Source organism: Podarcis muralis, chromosome 16 (genome assembly GCF_964188315.1).
Source record: "Podarcis muralis chromosome 16, rPodMur119.hap1.1, whole genome shotgun sequence".
In the NCBI taxonomy this organism is placed as follows: Eukaryota; Metazoa; Chordata; class Lepidosauria; order Squamata; family Lacertidae; genus Podarcis; species Podarcis muralis.
In genome coordinates this window covers 22,283,128-22,306,085 of record NC_135670.1, presented here as the reverse complement: position 1 = coordinate 22,306,085, position 22,958 = coordinate 22,283,128, and the positions used below count along the sequence as shown (strand labels likewise).

Genomic DNA, 22,958 nt, shown 5'->3' with positions numbered 1-22,958 from the left:
CACAACACCACACTGGTATATCATCATCGTCACCACCATAGGATCATAGAATTGTAAGGGACCATGAGGATCATCTAGTCGAACCCCCTGCAATACAGGAATCTTTTGCCCAACGTGGGTTTCGAACTCACAACCCTGAGATTTAGAGTCTCATGCTCTACCGACTGAGCTATCCCTTCACCACGATTTATTTATATCCCACCTTTTCTGCAGAACTGGGATTGAAGGCAGCTCACAAAAAAATAAAACAAACACAAAAAGCTAAAAACCTATAAAATATAACAGTTAAAAAGCAACTGTGCTAAGATGACTATGTAACAGTGGCTTCCATCGTGAGATGCATTTATGCCCCTATAAGGCTGGTGTTCACATATTTGATAAATATATATGTGACATATAAGGGGAGAAGACCTTACCCAGATTCTAGGCAAATAAAGGCTTGTGGTTCAGAGAGAGATGAAGACAGTTGAATTTTGCATTGGCTATGAGACTGCAGTAGAAGATTTCTTTCGTCTCTCTCTCTCTCTCTCTCTCTCTCTCTCTCCCCCTTTCTATTTTTAAAAGAAGTCTTTTGTCGGATGACAGACGAGACAGACAACGCAAAGCGCTCACTGCCATCACGACAAGTTGTTCTGCAGTCCGCGTGCAAAACATATTTCTACCCCGTCCGAATCAGACAAGCCCATCCATCTCCCGAAACATTGCGCGCGTACCTCCTAAAGTAATGGCTGCAACCGGGTTCAGAACACCCTCTTCCTTCCTAGCAATGTATTAAAACTACTCGAAGGCTACTAGACACTTAACAAATGGCGCTTCTGAATCTCAAGGTGATTCTCCGTCTGCCTGTAATGCCCGTGGAATTCCAGACGTATGGGAACCCATGTTGGAATGCATAGATTTTGGCAAATTTCCTTTAAAAAAGCTCAAAAACTTCTTTTTTCCATTTTTTAAAAACTATTTTATTTATGACTTTCAGGTTTATGCATTTCAATAATTTTACTGTCGTTTTAACATTTCAAAACTTGACTTCCTTCTCCCTCTTTCTGCTGTTCCTTAAATTTATTTTTAATATTTTCTGCATATCCAAATTAACTTATTCATCTGCTTTAAATACCGTATTTTTCGCACGATTGGACGCACCGGACCATAGGACGCACCTAGTTTTTTGGGGGGGAAATAAAGGAAAAAAATTTCCCCTTTATTTCCCCCCCAAAAGCAGGTCAGGGAAACCGAACCAGGTCGAGGAACAGCGGGATAGTGGCGCTGCGCCTCCCTGCTGTCCCCCAAGCTTGTGGGGCTGGCCGATGTCTGTCCGGCGGGCGGGGAGCTCTGCTTCAGGGCGCCCCACCCACCAGGCAGCAGGCTGCTATCCGCAGCGTGGGGAGCCCTGTGGGGAACTCCTGCGAGGCTCCCCACTCTGCGGATGTATGCCTGGCGCGAGGGGCGCTCTGCTTCAGGGCGCCCCACCCGCCAGGCAGCAGGCTGCTATCCGCAGCGTGGGGAGCCCTGTGGGGAATTCCTGCAAGGCTCCCCACGCTGCGGGTGTGTTCCCGAAGCGCCTGGAGCTCTGCTTCCAGGGCGCCCGGCGCTCCGGGAAGCAGGCTGCTATCCGCAGCCTAGACACGGCTAGCGGAGCGCTAATCCCGAAGCCCCAAGCTTCGGGATTAGCGCGGCGCTTCACTAGCCCTGGGAGAGCCACGCAACGTCGCGGGGCTCTCCCAGGGCTAGCGAGACCTTGCCGGCACCCAGAAGCTTGGGGCGCGCTGAGCTCCGCGCGCCCCAAGCTTCGGGATTAGCGCAGCGGTCCGCTAGCCGTGGGAGAGCCGTGCGACGTCGCGGGGCTCTCCCAGGGCTAGCGGAGACCTTGCCGGCACCCAGAAGCTTGGGGCGCCCTGAGCTCCGCGCGCCCCAAGCTTCGGGATTAGCGCGGCACTTCGCTAGCCCTGGGAGAGCCACGCAACGTCGCGGGGCTCTCCCAGGGCTAGCAAGACCTTGCCGGCACCCAGAAGCTTGGGGCGCGCTGAGCTCCGCGCGCCCCAAGCTTCGGGATTAGCGCAGCGGTCCGCTAGCCGTGGGAGAGCCGTGCGACGTCGCGGGGCTCTCCCAGGGCTAGCGGAGACCTTGCCGGCACCCAGAAGCTTGGGGCGCCCTGAGCTCCGCGCGCCCCAAGCTTCGGGATTAGCGCGGCACTTCGCTAGCCCTGGGAGAGCCACGCAACGTCGCGGGGCTCTCCCAGGGCTAGCGAGACCTTGCCGGCACCCAGAAGCTTGGGGCGCGCTGAGCTCCGCATGCCCCAAGCTTCGGGATTAATGCAGCGCTCCGCTAGCCGTGGGAGAGCTGGGTCTCCCACGGCTAGCGGATAGCTTCCTGAAGCCTGGAGAGCGAGAGGGGTCGGTGCGCACCGACCCCTCTCACTCTCCAGGCTTCAGCGAAAGCCTGCATTCGCTCCATAGGACGCACACACATTTTCCCTTGCTTTTTAGGAGGGAAAAAGTGCGTCCTATGGTGCGAAAAATACGGTACATACTCTTACGAAACTGCAGGTTATTACAATAATCCTGCCAATGTTCTTATCTGTTTACAGTTTGTTCGTAAATATCCAATAAACCATTTCCATGCTTTTATGAAAAGCCTGTTATCTTGCTTTCTTATTTTTCTGGTAAGTTTTGCTATTTCTGCATATTCCATATGTTTTTGTATCCATTCCTGGGACTTCGTCTTCTTTCCATTTTTGGACAAGTAAAATTCTTGCTGCTGTGGTCGCATACATGAATAAGATTCTATACTGTTTCAGTTGTTCTGTTCCTATAACTCCCAAAAAGAAAGCTTCTGGTGTTGTTGTTTTTTACAAATGTTATTTTAAACATCTTTTTCAATTCATTATATATCATTCCCAGTAAACACAAAACTTCTTTTTCAGATTCTGCAAAAGTCCAACAATTATTGTGTCTGGATTTTCACTTTTGGAAATATGGCAACCCAAGAAATGTATGCCTCTGACAGTGGAGGTAGAAACACAGTCATTGTGGCTAGCAGCCAATGAGAGCCCTGCCCTCTCTGAATTTGTCCAATCGCCTTTTAAAGCCACCTAAGTTGGTTGGCTATGCCTCCCTCCTGCGGGAGAGAGTTCCATAGTTCAACTATGCGTTGAATAAAGAAATACTTTCATTTATCTGTCCCGAGTCTCCCAACTGTACGGAAGCTCTCCATTTCACACACCACTTCCAATCTTTTAAGTTTGTTGTTGTTGTTTACTCGTTTAGTCGTGTCTGACTCTTCATGACCCCATGGACCAGAGCACGGCAGGCACTCCTGTCTTCCATTGCCTCCCGCAGTTTGGTCAAACTCATGCTATTAGCTTCGAGAACACTGTCCAACCATCTCGTCCTCTGTCGTCCCCTTCTCCTTGTGCCCTCCATCTTTCCCAACATCAGGGTCTTTTCCAGGGAGTCTTCTCTTCTCATGAGGTGGCCAAAGTACTAGAGCCTCAGCTTCATGATCTGTCCTTCCAGTGAGCACTCAGGGCTGATTTCCTTCAGAATGGAGAAGTTTGATCTTCTTGCAGTCCATGGGACTCTCAAGAGTCTCCTCCAGCACCATAATTCAAAAGCATCGATTCTTCGGCGATCAGCCTTCTTTATGGTCCAGCTCTCACTTCCAGACATCACTACTGGGAAAACCATAGCTTTAACCTTTTAAGTTTGTTGTTGTTGTTGTTTAGTAGTTTAGTCGTGTCCGACTCTTCGTGACCCCATGGACCAGAGCACGCCAGGCACTCCTGTCTTCCACTGCCTCCCGCAGTTTGGTCAGGCTCATGTTTGTAACCTTTTAAGTTTAGTTCTCCACAATTCCATAGCAGCTTCTGATGCTTTTTTATTTTTGCTTTTAAAAAGCCTCATCGAAATTCTGCAGAATTTAAGGGTCGTTTTCTCCAAATATAGGTATACCGTTTCATGCAATTTTGCTTTGCTTGTTCCTTAAACTTCAGCAGTTGCATCCACCCAGGAAGGGTGCTGCTGCGACGGGGACTGCAACCATCAATTTTGAACGATGACTGTGTTTCAGTTCACATATTGTTTCAGAAACTGCAAATCAGAACCGAACTGAATTTCTACCCTGTCTCTACCAGGCAAGCATTATGTTCTGACAGCTCTCTCTCTCTACCTCTATCTCTCAACACACACACACATTCTGCACTGTCTCTGGCAGGTGGCACAAACAAGGGCTAGTCATTTTCACACAAGGGGTGGGGTGGGGGGCAAAGCAAATACCTTTCCATTTAAATCCTCGTTTCAAAAGCATCGTATTTATGCAGCAACTTAATAAAATTAGCCTCTGCCGCCAACTTGACGAGTAGGTAAGAATCATTCATTAAAATGCAAATGCATTTGAGATGAACTTTGGAATGCATTTATTACAGTAATTGAGCTCCAGCCGGCTGGAAGTCACAACACGGATTTTCCGCCACCTTGCCGACAAAGGCCATGCCTTTCTTGTAAACTAATAACTTCGTCACTGGGAAAATTGAGAGAGCTTCTCCCACCCCCCCACCCCCCCGCCGCCTTTTTGAGTGCTAATCATTTTCGTCGGAATGCTCCGGTTCCTTTATAGGATTAAATTAATATAGATAAAGGTCAGGTTTGTACTGTACCAAAATAAAAATGACCTGGCAGCAAACCAGGTGGATGGCAGGCTGACGAGGTGCTCGCTTTCATGCTTAATACAACATCATGTGCGTATAATTATCTTAAAACGTCTGACCGCCCCGCTGATCTATTCGTAAATTTGTAACATGGAATAACAAAGGAGTCGAGTTTGAATAGGCCAGATGCATTTATTTGAAGCAGGAGTGAAAACATACTTATCAAAGGGTACGATCCGACTATTATTAATAATATTATTATTACTGACCCGTACTTCACTCAGAGGTCCCAGAGCAGGTTACAATAGTAAAGGTAAAGGTAAAAGGACCCCTGACCATTAGGTCCAGTCATGACCGACTCTGGGGTTGCGGCGCTCATCTCGCTTTATTGGCTGAGGGAGCCGGCGTACAGCTTCCGGTCATGTGGCCAGCATGACTAAGCCGCTTCTGGCAAACCAGAGCAGCACACAGAAACGCAATTTACCTTCCCGCTGGAGTGGTACCTATTTATCTACTTGCACTTTGACGTGCTTTTGAACTGCTAGGTGGGCAGGAGCAGGGACTGAGCAATGGGAGCTAACCCTGTAGCGGGGATTCGAACAATAGTAAAACAACAGTAAAACACAGTATTAAAAGCAGGTTTAAACAACTGACAATTGCAAAATAACACACCTCAAGTGTCCAAAGCCTAGGTAAAGAGGTGTGTTATCAGCACTCGCCAGAAACAGTATAATGAAGGTGTCAGACTCACCTCCGAGGGGAGGGAGTTACACACTTAGCGACCACATCTGTGCATCCCCAGACCACATCTGGGCACCCCCAGAACCATACACACTGCCCAGGCTTGCACTTTGGTGCAGCTATTGCAGCAGTTTGGCTTCACCCCCGTAGGCGCACTCTATTGTCTCACAAGACAATGCCAACGACTATAGAGTCTGCACTGCAAGAACGGGATGTTGGACTAGATGCCATTGGCCTAATCCTGCAGGCTTTCCTCATGTTCTTATGTTCTTTACAGAGTTCCACTCCAGGGCAAACTGCGTCGCGGGTGCTCAACTGGGAGATGCAGTGCTGTTGCTGGGCCCAGAAAATAGCGCTTTCCTTTCATGACTGATGGCGTAGGTAATATTCCACCCATCCAGACACTCTGCTCCCTGTCTGCTCAGGTCTGCTGTCTAATTAACGTGAGCTGTCATTCATGGAGAAAGAAAGTCTCCCCCCCCCCCCAACACAGATCCACTCTCTTTCTCCCCTCTTTCTTTCTGGAACAGAATTTTGCAAACCTCCAGCCGTGACCACGCAAGAAGCATGCCAATTAGAGCGCTGGCTGCCAAATGGCAAAAAAGGGAAGAAGCCTAGGATACGAGGCAACAGAGCACCTGTTTCCAAGCAACTGGCATTACCAGGCATTAGCTGCAGAGGAAGTCTAGCGTTGGCAGGTAATGCCAAAGTCCCCAAGCGGCGGCACAATTTCTCTCTTTCTCTCTGTGCTGCAGGTGCTCATCGTATCTCCGGCCACGATCACGGCCACACCGACAGCCTGATCTGCTCCGGCTGATATGCTAGCGTTGGGAGAGGAGGGAATTTGCAGAGTACAAACAGGGGCTTACAACAGCCGAGGCTGAAAAGCAGTGGGCTGAAGAGGAACAGAAGAAAGAAAGAAAGAAAGAAAGAAAGAAAGAAAGAAAGAAAGAAAGAAAGAAGAAAGAAAGAAAGAAAGAGGGAGTTGAGGCCTGGCAGAATACCAGTGTTAACAGCTTGGCACAGGGCAAAGGAGCAGGAAGTGTCTTAAGCCTGGAGGTTAGCAGAGAACAGAATGAATACATCAGGTCCATGCCTGCGAATCCCGCGATTTGAGTCTCTGCGTTTTGAGTGCCTTATCTGTGATGCTGCTGTTATAGGAATTCTAAGGTCTCATATATATAAATCATATGTTCATGAATCTACACGGCAAATACATACATAAATATATAAACCATGTGTCTGAAATAGTAAAGGTAAAGGGACCCCTGACCATTAGGTCCAGTCGTGGCCAACTCTAGGTTTGTGGCGCTCTTCTCGCTTTATTGGCGGAGGGAGCCGGCGTACAGCTTCCGGGTCATGTGGCCAGCATGACTAAGCGGCTCCTGGCAAACCAGAGCAGCGCACGGAAACGCCGTTTACCTTCCCGCCGGAGCGGTACCTATTTATCTACTTGCACTTGACGTGCTTTCGAACTGCTAGGTTGGCAGGAGCTGGGACCGAGCAATGGGAGCTCACCCTGTCGCAGGGATTCAAACCACTGACCTTCCGATCAGCAAGCCCTGGGCTCTGTGGTTTAACCCAGAGCACCACCCGCGTCCCTTTGTCCAGGAAGCTAAAAGCACTTTAAACATGAAATCGGATTTCATCAGCTCTTGCTTTTGAACTGCTAGGTTGGCAGGAGCTGGGACCGAGCAACGGGAGCTCACCCCCTCGCGGGGATTCGAACTGCCGACCTGTCTGAAATAGTACAGGAGAGCAATCCTGAAGCCGTTTTGACTCTCCCAAATTGACCTCAAATATTTCTCTGCAAGGAGAGGGGAAATGGGAAAGCCTGCCCATGGTCTTTTGCTTACAAATCCTGTGCTATGTCTATAGCTGACATTTTTCTCTCTCCCCCCCCCCCCAGTTACTTTATAATGTTGCGGGTTGTGTTAATAAAGCTTTTAAAGGCAATTTCAACGGCCTCAGTCTTCTCTGGCATTTCAGTTTAATTACCTGTGATTCATGCCGCGAGCTGAGGAGTGTATCACTGTCAAATCCTCAACAGTGTAGGGATTGGGATACATTGACCTTAGCAGCCTTTCAGATGTTTTGGACTAAAAACCTTATTGGTCAAAGCCAGCAGAGCCAAGTTCAGGGGCCGTCTCCTCACTCCCCAGAACACTATTGATGATGGACCGGGTCAGAAGCAGCAATGACGTGCCCAAGGTGGTGTAGTGGTTAGAGCGTTGGATTAGGACCTGGGAGACCAGGGTTCAGTTCCCCACTCGGTCATATTACAGGGGTCAGCAAACTTTTTCAGCAGGGGGCCAGTCCACTGTCCCTCAGACCTTGTGGGGGGCCGGACTATATTTTGAAGGAAAAAAATGAACGAATTCCTATGCCCCACAAATAACCCAGAGATGCATTTTAAATAAAAGGACACATTCTACTTATTTAAGAACATGCTGACTCCTGGGCCGGATTGAGAAGGTGATTGGGCTGGATCCGGCCCCCGGGCCTTAGTTTGCCTACCCCTGGTCATGAAGCTCACTGAGTGACCTTGGAGTCAGTCACTCACTTTCAGTCTCACCTACCTCACAGGGTTGTTGTAAGGATGAAATGGTGAGGAGAACTATTCCCTCCCCTCCACCGTGATTGAGCTCCTTGGAGGAAAGGTGGGATGCAAATGTAATTACCATATTTTTCGCCCTATAGGACGCACTTTCCCCCCTCCAAATATGAAGGGCCCCTCTCACTCTCCAGGCTTCAGGAAGCTATCCGCAAGCCTTGGGAGCCCGGCATGATTTTCTGCCGGGCTCCCAAGGCTTGCGGATAGCAGCCTGCAGCCCGAAACCCGGGGAGTGCAGCGGGGTGCACCCCAGGCTTCGGGCAGCTCTCCGCAAGCCTTGGGAGCCCGGCGCAACTTCCCTCCAGGCTCCCAAGGCTTGCAGATAGCAGTCTGTTCTGGGGGCTGGGGTCGGGGGAAGCTTGGGCTTCCCCCACCCCAGCCCCGAGCCTTGAGGGGAAAAAAAAAATTTCTCCCCCCCCCAAAAAAAACTAGGTGCGCCCTATGGGCCGGTGCGCCCTATAGGGCGAAAAATACAGTAATAATTGTTGTTGTTTACCTGCCTGGGATCTGCCTCTTTAGGGAAGCTGACATTTCTAGCTTTCATTTATCATCGGAAAATGGAAGAATTTGCATCCTTGTATAGGAACCAACGGTTGCTGGTAAAAGAGACCTCTTCACATCAGGAAACATTACTTTCAGGAAACAACTGGAGACCTTTTCGTTCCGACAAGATTTTCCAGCAGGATGAAAAGGTCTCTGCTTTAGGTACTCCTTTCTTTGCATTGTTTTTTAATGTATATCTTCAGCTGGATTTCTGTACAGCTTTCAAAACTGTTTTTAGCATTTTTCATGGGACGTTTGAAAACTGCCTCAAGGCAAAGGTAAGGAATTAAGGAATTAATCAAAACAGAGTTATTATTTGTTGGGATTGAATCTGTACCCTGCTCTTTGTCCTCAAGGAGCTCAGGGTGGCAAACAGGTAACATGGAGATAAAAATGAAGCAAAAACACTCTAAAACAGATTCAAACATTACAAAAAACAATTATAACTAAAGACATTATTCTAGCCAATGATCTCAGGGTTGCCAGGAACAGTATTCTTCAGCCACCAAATGCCTGGGTGAACAGAATTGTTTTCAAATTCCTCCTGAAAGCTGATCATGATGGAGAGAGGCGTGCCTCACATGGGGAGGCCATTCTGCAACTGGGGAGTCACCACTGAAAAGGCCCTGCCGTGGGTCAACACCAACAAGGCAGCCTCCAGTGGCGATATTACCACCAAGGTCTCACCCGATGTTTGTAATAACGTTTTCAGCAAAAGCCCAGTCACCCAGCTGCTTCTCCTATCTTCTTGCTCAAAGATAACATAGTTCTGTTCCTGATCTCCCCAGTGCTCAGAATACATGTACTTCTAATGCCTCATGTGATGTCTTGAGGAAACCTAGCGCAAGGGAGACCTGAAATAGCCAGCCAAAAGAATTAGGACAAATTGCCTGGGCACAACTGCCCTAAGATTAACTAGCACCTGCCTCCTTTCTGTTGTTTACTGTCTGTTCTCTGCGGAACTGCTTTTGAAAGATGCCACTCTGGATGAGAATGTGAGTTTGGGGATGTATGCGCCCTTCTGCGGTTGGCAGCGATCGTTTGTCAGCGTTCATTTTGCATCGGGCTGTTGCTAAACCCCGCAAGCGGTAAATCATGGCTTTTGCACCCACCGCTGATGTTCTCGCTGCAAAAGTCTGATATTCAAATTAATGAGCATATGAAGACCAAAGGAGCCATCACGTGAATCAAGCATACAAATGGAAATTTCCAACAGTTCCAGCCACCTCTGCTCAATTTTAAAGTGTCGTCGCTGGAGGCCACTTCATTTGTGACTCCCCCCCCCCCTTAAATGGCATTTCTCTGCTTTAGAAACCAATGCATGCACCAGCCAAACAGAACATGAGATGGTCTGTTTTGCCACCTGCGCATAAGCCTGAACATCAGTAGGTAGCACCTGAGTCTCTTAATCTCAGGGTCATGGGTCGAGCCCCATGTTGGGTGGAAGATTCCTGTGTTGCAGGGCTGCTGGACAAGATGGTCCCAACTCTATAAATCTATGATGGCATATTAAATTCCCACCAATATAAAGGTAAAAAGGTAATGGACCACTGGACAGTTAAGTCTAGTCAAAGGCAACTATGGGGTTGCAGTGCTCATCTTGCTTTTAGGCCAAGGGAGCTGGCGTTTGTCCACAGACAGCTTTCCGGGTCATGTGGCCAGCATGACTAAACCGCTTCTGGCACAATGGGACACCATGACAGAAACCAGAGCCCATGGAAATGCCATTTGCCTTCCCACCACAGCGGTCCCTATTTATCTACTTGCACTGGCATGCTTTCGAACTGCTAGGCTAGCAGGAGCTGGGACAGAGCAACGGGAGCTCACTCTGTTGCAGAGATTTGAACCTCTGACCTTCTGATTGGCAAGGCCAAGTGGCTTAGTGGTTTAGATCACAGTGTGATCCACGTCCCTATTATAAGCACTTAAAAACATAAAAGGAGCCAGTGGCCCATCTAGTCCAGAATGCTGCTATCGTTTGAGGACATCTCAGACATTAGGTTGCATCCAGTTAAGTTCTAGTGAGACTAGACCTCCTGAAATCAATGGGCCTAAGTTAGTCATGCCTTTTAGTCTCAGTGGATCAGTATGACAAACACTCAATACAACTCAATGGGCTGCATCTAACTAAATAGAGCCACTATAGAATCATAGAACTGTAGGGTCAGAAGGGACCCTGAGGTTCATCTGGTCCAACTCCCTACAATGCAGGAATAGGCAAGTGTCCCATATGAGGATCGAACCTGCAACCTTGGAGCCATCAGCACCACGCTCTAACCAACTGAGCTATCCACTAGAGCAAGGACTTTTGGCTGTGCAAGGGAACTCCTCCCCCTCCCTGTGTTCCCCCTAAATGGGAGGGCCATGACTCAGTGTGCGGGGGGGGGGGGTGTCCATCAACCAACTGCAGAGAATCTTCTTTGCATGAAGAAAGTTGCAACATCTCTAGGTAGGACTGAGAGAGACCCCCTGCCTGAAACCCTGGAGAGCCACTGCCAGTCAGGGAGGACAGTTCTGAGCTGGATGGACCAATGATCTGACTTAGTATAGTGAAGGGCTGTAGCTCAGAGGTAGAGCATCTGCCTTGCATGCAAGGACATCACAGGTTCAATCCTTGGAATCTCCAGGTAGGACTAGAAGAGACAAGTGGCCTGATTTGTTTTCAGGAAGCTTCCTACACTGCTAATTCTGTTCTGGAGGTTTCCTCAACCCTCCAAAGCAGATTTGAGGCGCAAGAGAAGGCAGGGCAGCTCTGTTGCTCAAGCAGAAATCCTTGTGCTGGCAGATCTATTTAGACGGATAGCGCCCAATATCTCTGATAATAAGAGGGTGAAAAGTCAGGTTCAAAACCTGTGGCTAGTACAAGGGTGATAAAGCACATCTGGGAATGAGCTCAGAAACCAAGAGTAGAGTGCAGGGATTCCTGCGTTTGCAGCTACAGATCAACAATTTCGCTAGACGTTGACGTACGGTATCGCGCCATCCTTCCTACCTTGTGTGTGCAAGGTCTTTATGGAGGGTCCTCAGGTCCTTTTCTAAGTTTCTAAAAGGCAGGAGCTTCTTCTCAGGTTCCTGCAGACATGGAACGTAATGTTAGAAGACCCTTTGATGGATCAGGCCAGAGGAGCACCTAGCCCACTGTTCCGTTCTCACGGGTACCCAACCAGAGGCCTTTGGGAAACCCGTAATCTCTGAGATCCCTATTGGCAACCCATCATGGCTCCCTGGCAACTGTGGCTGTGTGATACACTTGGTGGCATTAAGCCTAAAGCTCAAATCACAGGCTAATTGAGGGACTGCCTTATCCTTTATACCCCCAGGTGTTAGGGACTGGGCAGAGGGGGAATGGTGGAGACCGCCTCCCCATCCTGACCCTTCCAGTGAAGAAGAAGACAGTTCAGAATCACAACAGGGGTTTGAGGGAGATCACAGCTCAGAGGCAGATGAGGGAAAAAGCTGGGGAAAAGCTGGGAGAGGAGGAAGAAGAAGCTCCAGAGAGGGGACAGATGACAAACTCAATGTCTTTAGAAAGCATTCCAGACCCCAACTCTCCCAGAACCTGGTGGGCATTGAAAGTAAGAGAGCAAAGAGCTCAAAGACAGAGGGCACTTTTCAGCACTTGTAGCAATGATGCATGAGAGAAGGAGGAGGTAGAGAGTCACTCAGGGCAACGCGATTATTCCAAGAGGCTGCATTTCCAAGCCTCTCTCTGTGAATACTGAATAAAAAGCAGTTGGTAAGAATTTTTCCTTCTTATCCGTTCCTGGCAACCTGCCGTGGGGGTTGGATCCTCTGCCGCCTGACACCAGGAGATCTCTTGCAAGTTCCAAAGATCACAGAAGCTTGCTCTGCAATAACTTGGAGCAGGGCTTTCAGTGTGGCTGCCCTTGTTTTGTGGATCAGCATCCTTGTTGAGATATGACAGGCACACCCTAACTACAGTACATCTTCCAGAAACAAGTGGAGGCATTTCTGCTCCATTTCCCAGCTGGATAAACAGGACTTTAGCACAAATGTCCACTTGTTTGGGTTTTCATTTTGCTTCAAATGCATTGCTGGTTTTTGTGTTTCTAATGATCTTATATGTAAATCGCCTTAACGCAGTGGCTTAGAAGGCAATTAATAAATCAATACTGACAGTCATGTGAATGTGAGAAATGAAGTGTGTGTGTGGCACGAACACACACCTGTGGGTATGTACACTGTCCTGTCTGAGTGTGCATCCCGTGACAAATTATATCCAAGCTGTGCTCCAGTGAAATCTGCCCTCAGCCAAAATGCTCATCATTCCCCTGCCAATATTTGGTGTTTCCCTAGGTGGGGCAGCTTCTCTGTTTGGGAACCGATATATTGATTTATTGGGACGCGGGTGGCGCTGTGGGTTAAACCACAGAGCCTAGGACTTGCCGATCAGAAGGTCGGCAGTTCGAATCCCCGCGACGGGGTGAGCTCCCATTGCTCAGTCCCTGCTCCTGCCAACCTAGCAGCTTGAAAGCACGTCAAAGTGCAAGTAGATAAATAGGTACCGCTCCGGCGGGAAGATAAACGGCGTTTCCGTGCGCTGCTCTGGTTTGCCAGAAGCGGCTTAGTCATGCTGGCCACATGACCCGGAAGCTGTATGCTGGCTCCCTTGGCCAGTAAAGCGAGATGAGCGCCGCAACCCCAGAGTCAGTCACGACTGGATCTAATGGTCAGGGGTCCTTTTACCTTTACATTGATTTATTATGCATTTATTGCACATCTATCCACTTTTTTCCTGCAAGGAGCTCAAAGTGGCATGCATGGTTCTCCTCCACCCTATTTTAAACTCAGAACAACCCTGTCCAGTAGTTGACGCTGAGAGAGGCAGGCCCTGGCCCATGGTCACCCGGTGAGCTTAATGGCCAAGTGGGGATTTGAACCCAGCACTCTGACCAGTACACCATGTTGGCTCTCAAGACAGAGATACAGATCATATTACATTTACCTTTGGTTTCGGCTTCTTAGCACTGACTGGTTCCACTGGTTCTGCCACTTCTTCGGGGCCAACATCCTCTCTGAAGAATCCCTGCAAGAAGAGGCAAAACACTGTCATCAATACGGAGCGTTTCTGCTAAGAACTTGAGGCATTCTGGGAGGGAAAAAAGCTTCCAGGACCGACGGTGCTAAAACGATACCTACCAATACAAGAGATAAACGAGCACAATGAAGATTCAAAGATAGCTGAAGGTATGTCCAGCGAATATACCAGCCTCTACCCTGCCACCTGACATAGCCTCCAGATATTTTGGCCTGTAACTCCCATCAGCCCCAGTAATGGGAGTCTAAAACATCTGGAGGGCACTGGGTTGAAAGGATGGAGTAGAGTAGACAAAAGTGACTGTTTTGGGGAGCCAGCCAGGCACAGTGACTGAGCACTAGGTGGAGCCTGGAGCTGCCTAATTGATCTCTGAAAGCGGAGCTGCAAAAAGCATTACAGGAGGCTATCAAAACGAATCTGGGCAGTGAGTACCACAGAGCGGTTGTTAGCCATACGGCGGGCTTAATAGGGCAGCAGCAAACCAACGACCAGCCTGGTAGAAATGAACCCCTTGTCCTCCTATAAATAAAGGCAATCAGTTCTCTTGAAACACTTTTCGAGCTTGGCAGCCTGCAGCTCATCTTCCTGGATTGCGCTTGAAAAATGGAATCCCAGGGCAGGGATTCGTTTTTATGCTACCACTAAACAGACACACACACACACACAGCGCTATCGCTTAGGTACAGCCCTTTAGGTATTGCCTTGAACAAGGAAAAGAGGTTTTTGTTGTTGTTTTGCATTCAGATGCCAGAACACTCTGTTAAGATTGCAAGGAATGAAACCGAGCATATCGTGAGAATTGTGACAGGGGCAAACTGTAGGCCCTCCAGTTCTTTAACCATGTCATTAACATAAAAATTAAACAGGAAAGGCGCCAAAAGGCATCCCTGTTTGACTCCAGTAATGGTCTTAATTCTAGTTGTGAGATGGCCAGTCAGATCCACCTTTACTTGTATCAATGTGTCAGTATATAGTGTTTTGATGAGAAATAATAGACGGAGGTCTATATTTGTCTTTTCCAATTTTTGCCACAATGCGTGTCTTGGGACCGTATCAAAAGCTGACTTTAGATCGATAAAAGTGACATATAATTTTTGCTTCAAATTACGGATGTATTTACATAGCAGAAAGTTCATCACAAAGCACTGGTCCAATGTGGATGTTCCTCTTTGGAAACCTGCCTGGACTTCAGATATCACCTTATTTGTATCTGCCCATTCTTCCAGTCTCCCAAGAAGGAGCCTGGCATATAGTTTAGAGGCTACATCTAACAAACTAATGGGTCTATAATTGGCAGGGTTTTTCTTATCACCCATTTTATATATTGGGGCAATTCTACTCAGCTTCCACCCTTCCGGTATGCAACCTGAGCTGTTAATGTATGAAAACAGTTTTGCAAAAATGGGTGACCAGAAATCAGGTCTTATCTTAGAAATCTCCATTGGGATCATGCTGAGCATATCTGGTGCTTGTTTTTTTGTTTTTGTTTTAAATGAACTGAAGCATGTTGTTTTCCTCAAATACAAAATCTGGATATTAAAGTTTTCCGTACTGAGTTTTCAGTTTTCAAACATTTCGGAACTCGAATGGTCTTCTGGAATGGATTAGGTTCAGAAACCGAGGTACCACTGTACATGTTTACATGATGCTGACACAAAAGCTTGGGCCTGGGACGGTTCAGTCGGTAGATCATGAGACTCACTATCTAAGGGTTGTGGGTCCCAGATTCCTGCATTGCAGGGGGGTGGACTAGGTGATCCCTGGGGTCCTTTCCAACCCTATAATACTATGGTGCTATGATATACTGTGTAAAAGAATGACATTTTACTGCCTCCACTCCTCTCTCTTCCCACTTCAATTGCCTCCCCTAAAAAATGCTCAACAACTGCTTCTGAGGGAGGATTTACTGCTTCTGGTAAATTTTGCCATTTCTGCATAAGCCATTAGTTTCTGTAGCCATTCTTCTCCCGTCGAGACTTCTTCTACAGTATATTGTGTTTCTCTACAGTTTATGGCAATTTTATGGAATCACATTTATGGTATTTTTTAATATATTAATGTTTTGTAAGTCTCCCAGTAAATTTATTTTGAAAGTAAAACAACAACAACCACATAGTAGAAACCGTGTCAATTATTTATCTACTTATTAGTTCAATTTATATCCAGCCCTTTATCAGTTTCATCGATCCCAGGGCGGCCGACGCCGTAATACCCTATTAAACAGGATGGTAACATATTGAATAATTAATCCCTCCACTAAAATATAACCAAATAATTAAATAGGTATTAAGCTGTCATGAAATTAAATAACTACTGGTGGGCTCACTGTGCTTCTGGAGGGCCTCTTGGGAGTAGCTTTTAGGATGCCAGATGTTGCTGGACTACAACTCCCATCATCCTTTGCTCAGGTTGGCTGTTGGGAACTGGAGTCCAACAGGTTGACCACCCCCAAGTTAGGGGAAAAGAGAACTTTCGGCTTTAGAATTCCATTGTGTGCAACTCTGCCTCTTTCATTTATTTCAGTATTCATCCTTCCGCATTTTGAGGATTCAGACCAGGTATTAGTGAAACAAGGCCTGCCTTAAATGGATCCAAACCATAGATCCGTCTAGTTTTATAGGTTTCTGTCACTGTTTTGAACATGAGAAAGGAAGCTAACAAATTGAGGAACAGCCATAATTCCAGGGCAGGGATGCCAGTTTGCTCCTGTAATTGAGGAGGCTGGCACCGTGTGATGTGCTCAAATCACAAGCGCATGCAGTGCAACTTGCGCATGTAACACGCAAGTCCTCCTTGGCCCCCCTTAGCTGGAGCCCTTTTTGCATTGTTTTTCAGTGTATACCTTCAGCTGGATTTTTGTACAGCTTTCAAAACTCTTTTTAGCGTTTTTCATGGTGCGTTTGCAAACTGCCTCAAGGCATAGGTAAAAGGTAAGGAATTAATGAAAACAGAGTTGCTGTTTATTGAATTGAATCTGCACCCTGCCCTTTGTCCTCAAGGAGCTCAGGATGGCAAACAGGTAACCTGAAGGTAAAAATGAAGCAAATGATATATAATAATATATAATAATAATAATTTATTATTTATACCGCGGCCATCTGGCTGGATTTCCCCAGCCACTCTGGGCAGCTGCCAACAAAATATTAAAAATACATTAAAACATCAGTCATTAAAAACTTCCCTAAACAGGGCTGAATTCAGATGTCTTCTAAAAGTCAGATAGTTGTTTATTTCCTTGACATCTGATGGGAGGGTGTTCCACAGGGCGGGCGCCACTACCGAGAAGGCCCTCTGCCTGGTTCCCTATAACCTCACTTCTCGAAGGGAACCATTAGAAGGCCCTCGGAGCTGGACCTCATTGTTTGGGCTGAACGAGGGGTGTGGAGACACTCCTTCAGGTATATAGGACCGTTTAGAGCTTTAAAGGTCAGCACCAACACTTTGAATTGTGCTCAGAAACATACTGGGAGCCAATGTAGGTTTTCAGGACCAGTGTTATATGGTCTTGGCAGCCACTCCCAGTCACCAGTCTAGCTGCTGCATTCTGGATTAGTTGCAGTTTCTGGGTCACCTTCAAAGGTAGCCCCACATAGGGTGCATTGAAGTAGTGAAAGCGGGAGATAACCAGAGCATGCACCACCCAGGTGAGACAGTCTGCAGGCAGGTAGGGCCTCTGCCTGCGTACCAGATTGAGCTGGTAGACAGCTGTCCTGGACACAGGATAGACAGCTGTGAGTCCAAAATGACTCCCAGCCTGCACACCTGTTCCTTCAGGGGCACAGTTACCCCATTCAGGATCTGGAAATCCTCCAACCCCGCCTGTCCCCCCAAAACAGTACTTCTGTCTTATCAGGATTCAACCTCAATCTGTTAGCCGCCATCCATCGTCCAACCACAAAAACATTCTAAAACAGATTAAAACATTATTAAAAAACCCCAATTAAAACTAAAGACATTTTTCTAGCCAATGATCTCAGGGTTGCCAGGAACAGTATTCTATAGCCACCAAATGCCTGGGTAAACAGGATTGTTTTCAAATTCCTCCTGAAAGCTGATCATGATGGAGACAGGCGTGCCTCACATGGGGAGGCCATTCTGCAACTGGGGAATCACCACTGAAAAGGGGTCAACAGCAACAAGGCAGCCCCCAGTCGTGATATCACCACCAAGGTCTCACCCGATGTTTGTAATAACAACGCTTTCAGCAAAAGCCCGGTCACTCAGCTGCTTCTGCTCTCTTGACACGCAAGTCCCCCTTGCCCCCCCCCTTAGCTGGCGCCCCTGCTCACGGGTCAGAGCTCTGTGTGCAGAAGCTCCCAGGTTCAGCCCCCAAGGACATCTCCAGCTAGGGATGGCAATGTCCCCTGCCTGAGAGCCTCTACCAGTCACTGTAGACAATACTGAACTGTAGACAATACTGAACAATAGATGGAGCAACGGTCTGACATGGCATAAGGCAATTTCCTACATTCCTAAATGGTTTTAGTAAATCAGCATCCTCCTCCTCGCCAGTAGTGATTCTCCAACATCTCAGGCCGGGACCTTTCCCAGCTCTGACTTCTGAACAATGAAAGTTTTTGTAGATGCTCATCAAAACATCAGGCCCACTGTATTTGTGGCATTGTGCAAAGAGCTGTCCCCTCCTGAGAAGTGAACGGAGGAGCTCTGCACCAGTAAAAAAACAACCCAAAACCTCCATGAGGGCTAGAAGCTTGCTTTTAAAGAACAGAACAGCGAGGCCTTGAATCTTGCTGGTAACTTAATTCCGCAGCAGAGAGAGACCTTATTCTAAGTATGGACTGGTTAATTGAAAAGAAAAAGATTCACTATATTCTGCCTGTTTTAGCAAGAGGTTTTTAAACTTACATTGTACGTCTTCCCAAGAGGCTTTTAATATATGCATTATTAATGCTAACTGCTAATGTCTCCCTTTCATTTTTCCTCAGCTTTCTGTTTTATTTTTACTAAATTCTCATGTCTCTTGAAATAAGCTTAATTAAACCAGCAAACCAAATGGGAACAAAACGGGAAATGAATTAGTTGAGCTTGAAAAATCCTGATTGCCTTTGAGCTAAAAAGCCTTTGGGCATGATCCAGCCCATGCTCTTAGGCAGAAATTGTGAACGTGCATATGAGGGAGTAAGGCTTCTGTGCTGTATACATTACCTGGGAGTAAGTCCCATTGAAATCAAAGGGGCTTTCTCCTGCATAGACATATGTAAGTCCTACTGAACACATGGGGGCTTACTGAGTAAACATGCTTAAGATTGGTCTGAAAGTCCCACTGATTTCAATAGGACAAAGGTGAGCACATGCTCAGTGACCCAATTCAAACATTAACCACCTCAATCTGATAAACCATGGTTTACTGGGCAAAGAATCAAGGTGTTCCTGTGCTTCATCCTCCCTTTCCTTCTCTCTGCTCTCTCACTGCCATACATCTGAGGTTTGTTAAACCACAGTTTCCTCTTCTTACACCTGAACCAGGAAACTGTAGTTTAAGCTCCAACTACAAACTAGGATTTCAGACTATTGATGATGCCTCGCAAGCCAGAGTTGTAGTCCGAGCTTCAATGGGAAACTGTGGTTTAACAAATCCCACATTTATGGCAGTTAGGCACTTGAGAGAAGGGGAGAAGGGAACAAGCAGCCATAACGCTCATTCTTGGTCCTACAGGTCAATGTAGTTATGTCTGAGTCAGGCCTCTATTTTGCTTAAATCACTCCAGGAAATCTATAGGTCTTAAAACAGCCAATGTTTTGGCAGATTGTGCCTTAGATTTCTTGCATCAGACTTCCTGTATTTACCTGTGTAGTCTTAACACTGAAATTTCAGCCTGACATTGTGTTGTCTTTGGGAGCGTCCAAACAATCTCATTTTATTCTGCTATATCCTCATTTCTATCCAGATCTCTCTTCCATCTCCCGGTCTTTTAAGCCATTACATGCTACCACCAGCCGTAGGGGCAATGTGCCATTGATGTAGTAATAGTGCATTGGTGTGTCAGGAGATGGTGATGGGTTTATACTGGACCGTCCACACACATCATCCCACGTTCTTAGTTGCTCAGCAATGTCTCCCCAATGTTATCACATTATTGCCGCCTGGAGGGGTGCTCTTCAAGTACAGCACACAAAAAAGGGAGGTGGAAATTTAACCGGATCATTTGTGCTATAAAAAGCTACAAGACTTTAGTAGGAAATTACAAGACGAAAAAATGTTTAAAATAACCTTTTCGAAAAACCCTGAAGCCTTCCTTTCACGAATTCTAGGTGCCGAAATCCCAAAGGAGCTGAAAAGACTATTTATGTATGCGACCACAGCTGCATGGATGTTACTGGCCCAGAGATGGAAAAGAAGATAAAGTCACTACCAGAAAAGAATGGCAGATCAAGTTGATGGATTATGCCGAAATGGCTAAAATGACCAGAAGAATCAGAAATCAGGAAGACCAAAATTTTAATAACAAATGGGGGAAATGTATAACTTATCTTAAAGACCATTGTAAACTGTTAAAATTGTTAGTAGGATTGTCGTTTAAGGGTGAGTTCTGGATACGATGGAGAGGTAAAAGATATGGATTATTATAAAAGATGCAGGAGGAAATGATTAACAGTAGGACCCACAAAGGGGAGGAAGTCCAAGAGATTGCTTGGAATGTTGTATGTTTTCAATCTGAAAAACCAAATTGTTAACTTGTGGGTGAACATATCAGACGACACAGCGATTCTTCAAACAGCTCTTGTTTATTCACAGGCCAGAACAGAACTGAACTGAAGGGTTCAGCCAGCCTGCTTATATAGAGCTCCACTACAACGCAACAGCAACCACTTTCTGTAACTATCCAATCACTGAATGTCACTTTCAATCCCTTATTTGCATATGCGGACCTGAGTGAAAACTATCTGCAGTATCTCCCTGCTGGCCCAGGGTGAGAACTTCAGTACATAACACAAATAAATAAAAAAAAACTGGGGGGAGTTACAAGATGTGCACCAATTGGAAACGGAGCAGCAAGTTAGCCCCGAAACTTCTGCAGGTCCAAACAGTATTGAAAAATGGTAGTGTGTATAACTGCCCTGATACCATTGTGGATAGAGAAGGATGTCAGCAACTACTAGACATGATGGCTTTGTGCTGCCTCCACGGTTGGAGGCTGTAATGTTTCTGGGTACCAATTCCTGGAAACCACAGGAAGGGAGAGTGCTCTTATGCTTGGGTCCCGCTTGCAGGTTTCCCATTAGCCAATGTGAGAACAGGATTCTGCACTAGATGAGCCACTGGTCTGATCCAGCAGCCTCTTCTGAGGTTCTTATCTTGAGCACAAATGAATGCATGATAAAAAGGACAACCGCATGGGGGGAGGTCCCGAAATCTACTATCTGCCTACTTTCAGAGCAGACCAAATGAATGCAACGAGGCTGCTTCTGCAGTCAATTAATTCTGGATTGCTGCCTTTCAGAATTAAAATGCCAGAGCCATTTCTGATGTAAATCCAATTAGTGCCATTCTTAAATTTAGGCTTAGAAACCCTGAGTTATTTCAGTCAGCCTTGGTTCTATTCCCAGGCAGGGTATCTGAAAAGCAGTTTCTTCTTTCTTTTTTTCTAATCTACCCACGCGAGCCAGTGCTTTTGTGTAGGCACGTTTTTAAAAAAATCATAATCATAATCATCCTATTGTATACAACATCTCCATTTCTGCTTCTCAAATTCCTTTCTCTCTCGCTTTGCTTTGTCTCATTTCCATGACCGTTCGGAGGTGTGCCAAAAATTTCAGATTCTTCTTGCAAACATCCCCCACATCTTCTGTTTGTTGCATGTTACCAATGAAACTCTTATTGTCCTTGGCAAGTTTCCTCTTTATCTATCCTATTCAGTTTCTAGCTTTCCATCCATCACCTAAACAAGAGGAAAGTGGAGATTATTTCTCTCCACCCCCAAGTATATTTTCCAGGAAGCAACTACCACTGGCCACGGCACTGTTATTATTTTAAAAAACTGCTTGTTGTCAGGACGTGCTCATGAAGCCGTTTTTGGCACGGGGATGAGCTTTACTGGAGCCACAGTTGCGGACCTGATTTCAAGACTCTCAATAAGCTGTCTCCAACTTTGATTAAAAAAATAGAAGCAGGGCGGCGAGGTGGAGCCACACTCAAGGTGGAGGAAAGTCAGGCTGCACCTGGGGTATAATAAACACATTTTAGAAAATATGAATAATAATGATACAGTGGTACCTCTGGACACAAACGGGATCTGTTCCGGAGCCCTGTTCGCATCCTTAAGCGAACGTAACATGTGACTGCGCGTCTGCGGGTCGTGTTTCGCTGCTTCCGTGCATGCGCGTGATGTCATTTTGAGTGTCTGCGCATGCGCGAGTGGTGAAACCCGGAAGCAACGCATTCCGTTATTTCTGGGTCGCCGCGGAGTGAAACCCAAAAACCCTTAACCTGAAGCGTATTCATCCCAAGGTATGACTGTACTTGCAGAGCTTTCTAGTGCCCCACAAACCTCCCTGCCTGCCTTCTTAGCACTGCTACAACAACTATTTTACTGCTCTTCACCCTAATGTGCCAGTGCAGATTATAACAACTTAAAATCAGAAAATAAAGTGTGTTGTAAAAATATGCATTTTGTGTGTCAAAGAGGTGTGTCTTCAGCGTTCACCAACATCTGGAGAGTTGCTCCGAAGGAGGCTGCTTGGTGCCTTCAGAGCCTAGACGCCCAACTGTCAGACCAGTGTCTAGCACAGCAAAATAAACACACTGACAATCCTTACAACATAAAAAAATGCAGCGTGACAGGGTCTCTTGGCACTACAGCCTCACAGAGCAGCTGGTCCTAAGAAGAACAGAAACATTTGCTCCAGATGAGAGAGAGAGAGAAAGAGAGAGAGAGAGAGAGAGTGTGTCATATATTAAGTCAGATCATGCGTGTCTCTTTCTGCTCACTGAGAACCAGGCGTAAAAAAATGCATGGGTAGCTCACGGAGAATCTGTTGGAAATCAAAAAGCCAGCAATCAAGGACAGAGTCAATTCGGTCTGCATTTAAAGGCGAAGCTACGTAATTCAAGCTTTTTGAAAAATGAAAAATGACATCATGGGCATAGCCGGGATTTAGGGGGGGGGGGCAGGACACCCACCTGTCATCATCCTCTGTCTGGCAAATTTGGAATGAAATGTCTCAACAACAGATGTTTTAAATGACTTTCTTTTGACCCCAAGTGCTCAGTGAAATCTGTCAAAGCATTTCAAATATTCTAATTATTTCTACTTTTCATTTTTATTTATTTACTCGGGGGTTTTTTTTGGGGGGGGGGGTGATAGTTGCCCACCCATGCCTCCTTCAGCTAGGCCCGT

At 46.7% G+C, this 22,958-nt stretch overlaps 1 protein-coding gene across 1 annotated transcript in view; it reads right to left on the bottom strand.

The window, feature by feature from the left end:
- The window catches only part of CCDC60 (coiled-coil domain containing 60), a 51,244-nt gene that overhangs the window by 17,113 nt on the left and 11,173 nt on the right, over window positions 1-22,958 (bottom strand). Inside the window, exons 2-3 of the mRNA XM_028709267.2 lie at window positions 13,507-13,587; window positions 11,533-11,612 (exon numbers count right to left, since the gene is read on the bottom strand). Coding sequence (XP_028565100.2) covers window positions 11,533-11,612; window positions 13,507-13,587 — 161 coding nt within the window. The remainder of the gene's footprint in view (window positions 1-11,532; window positions 11,613-13,506; window positions 13,588-22,958) is intronic.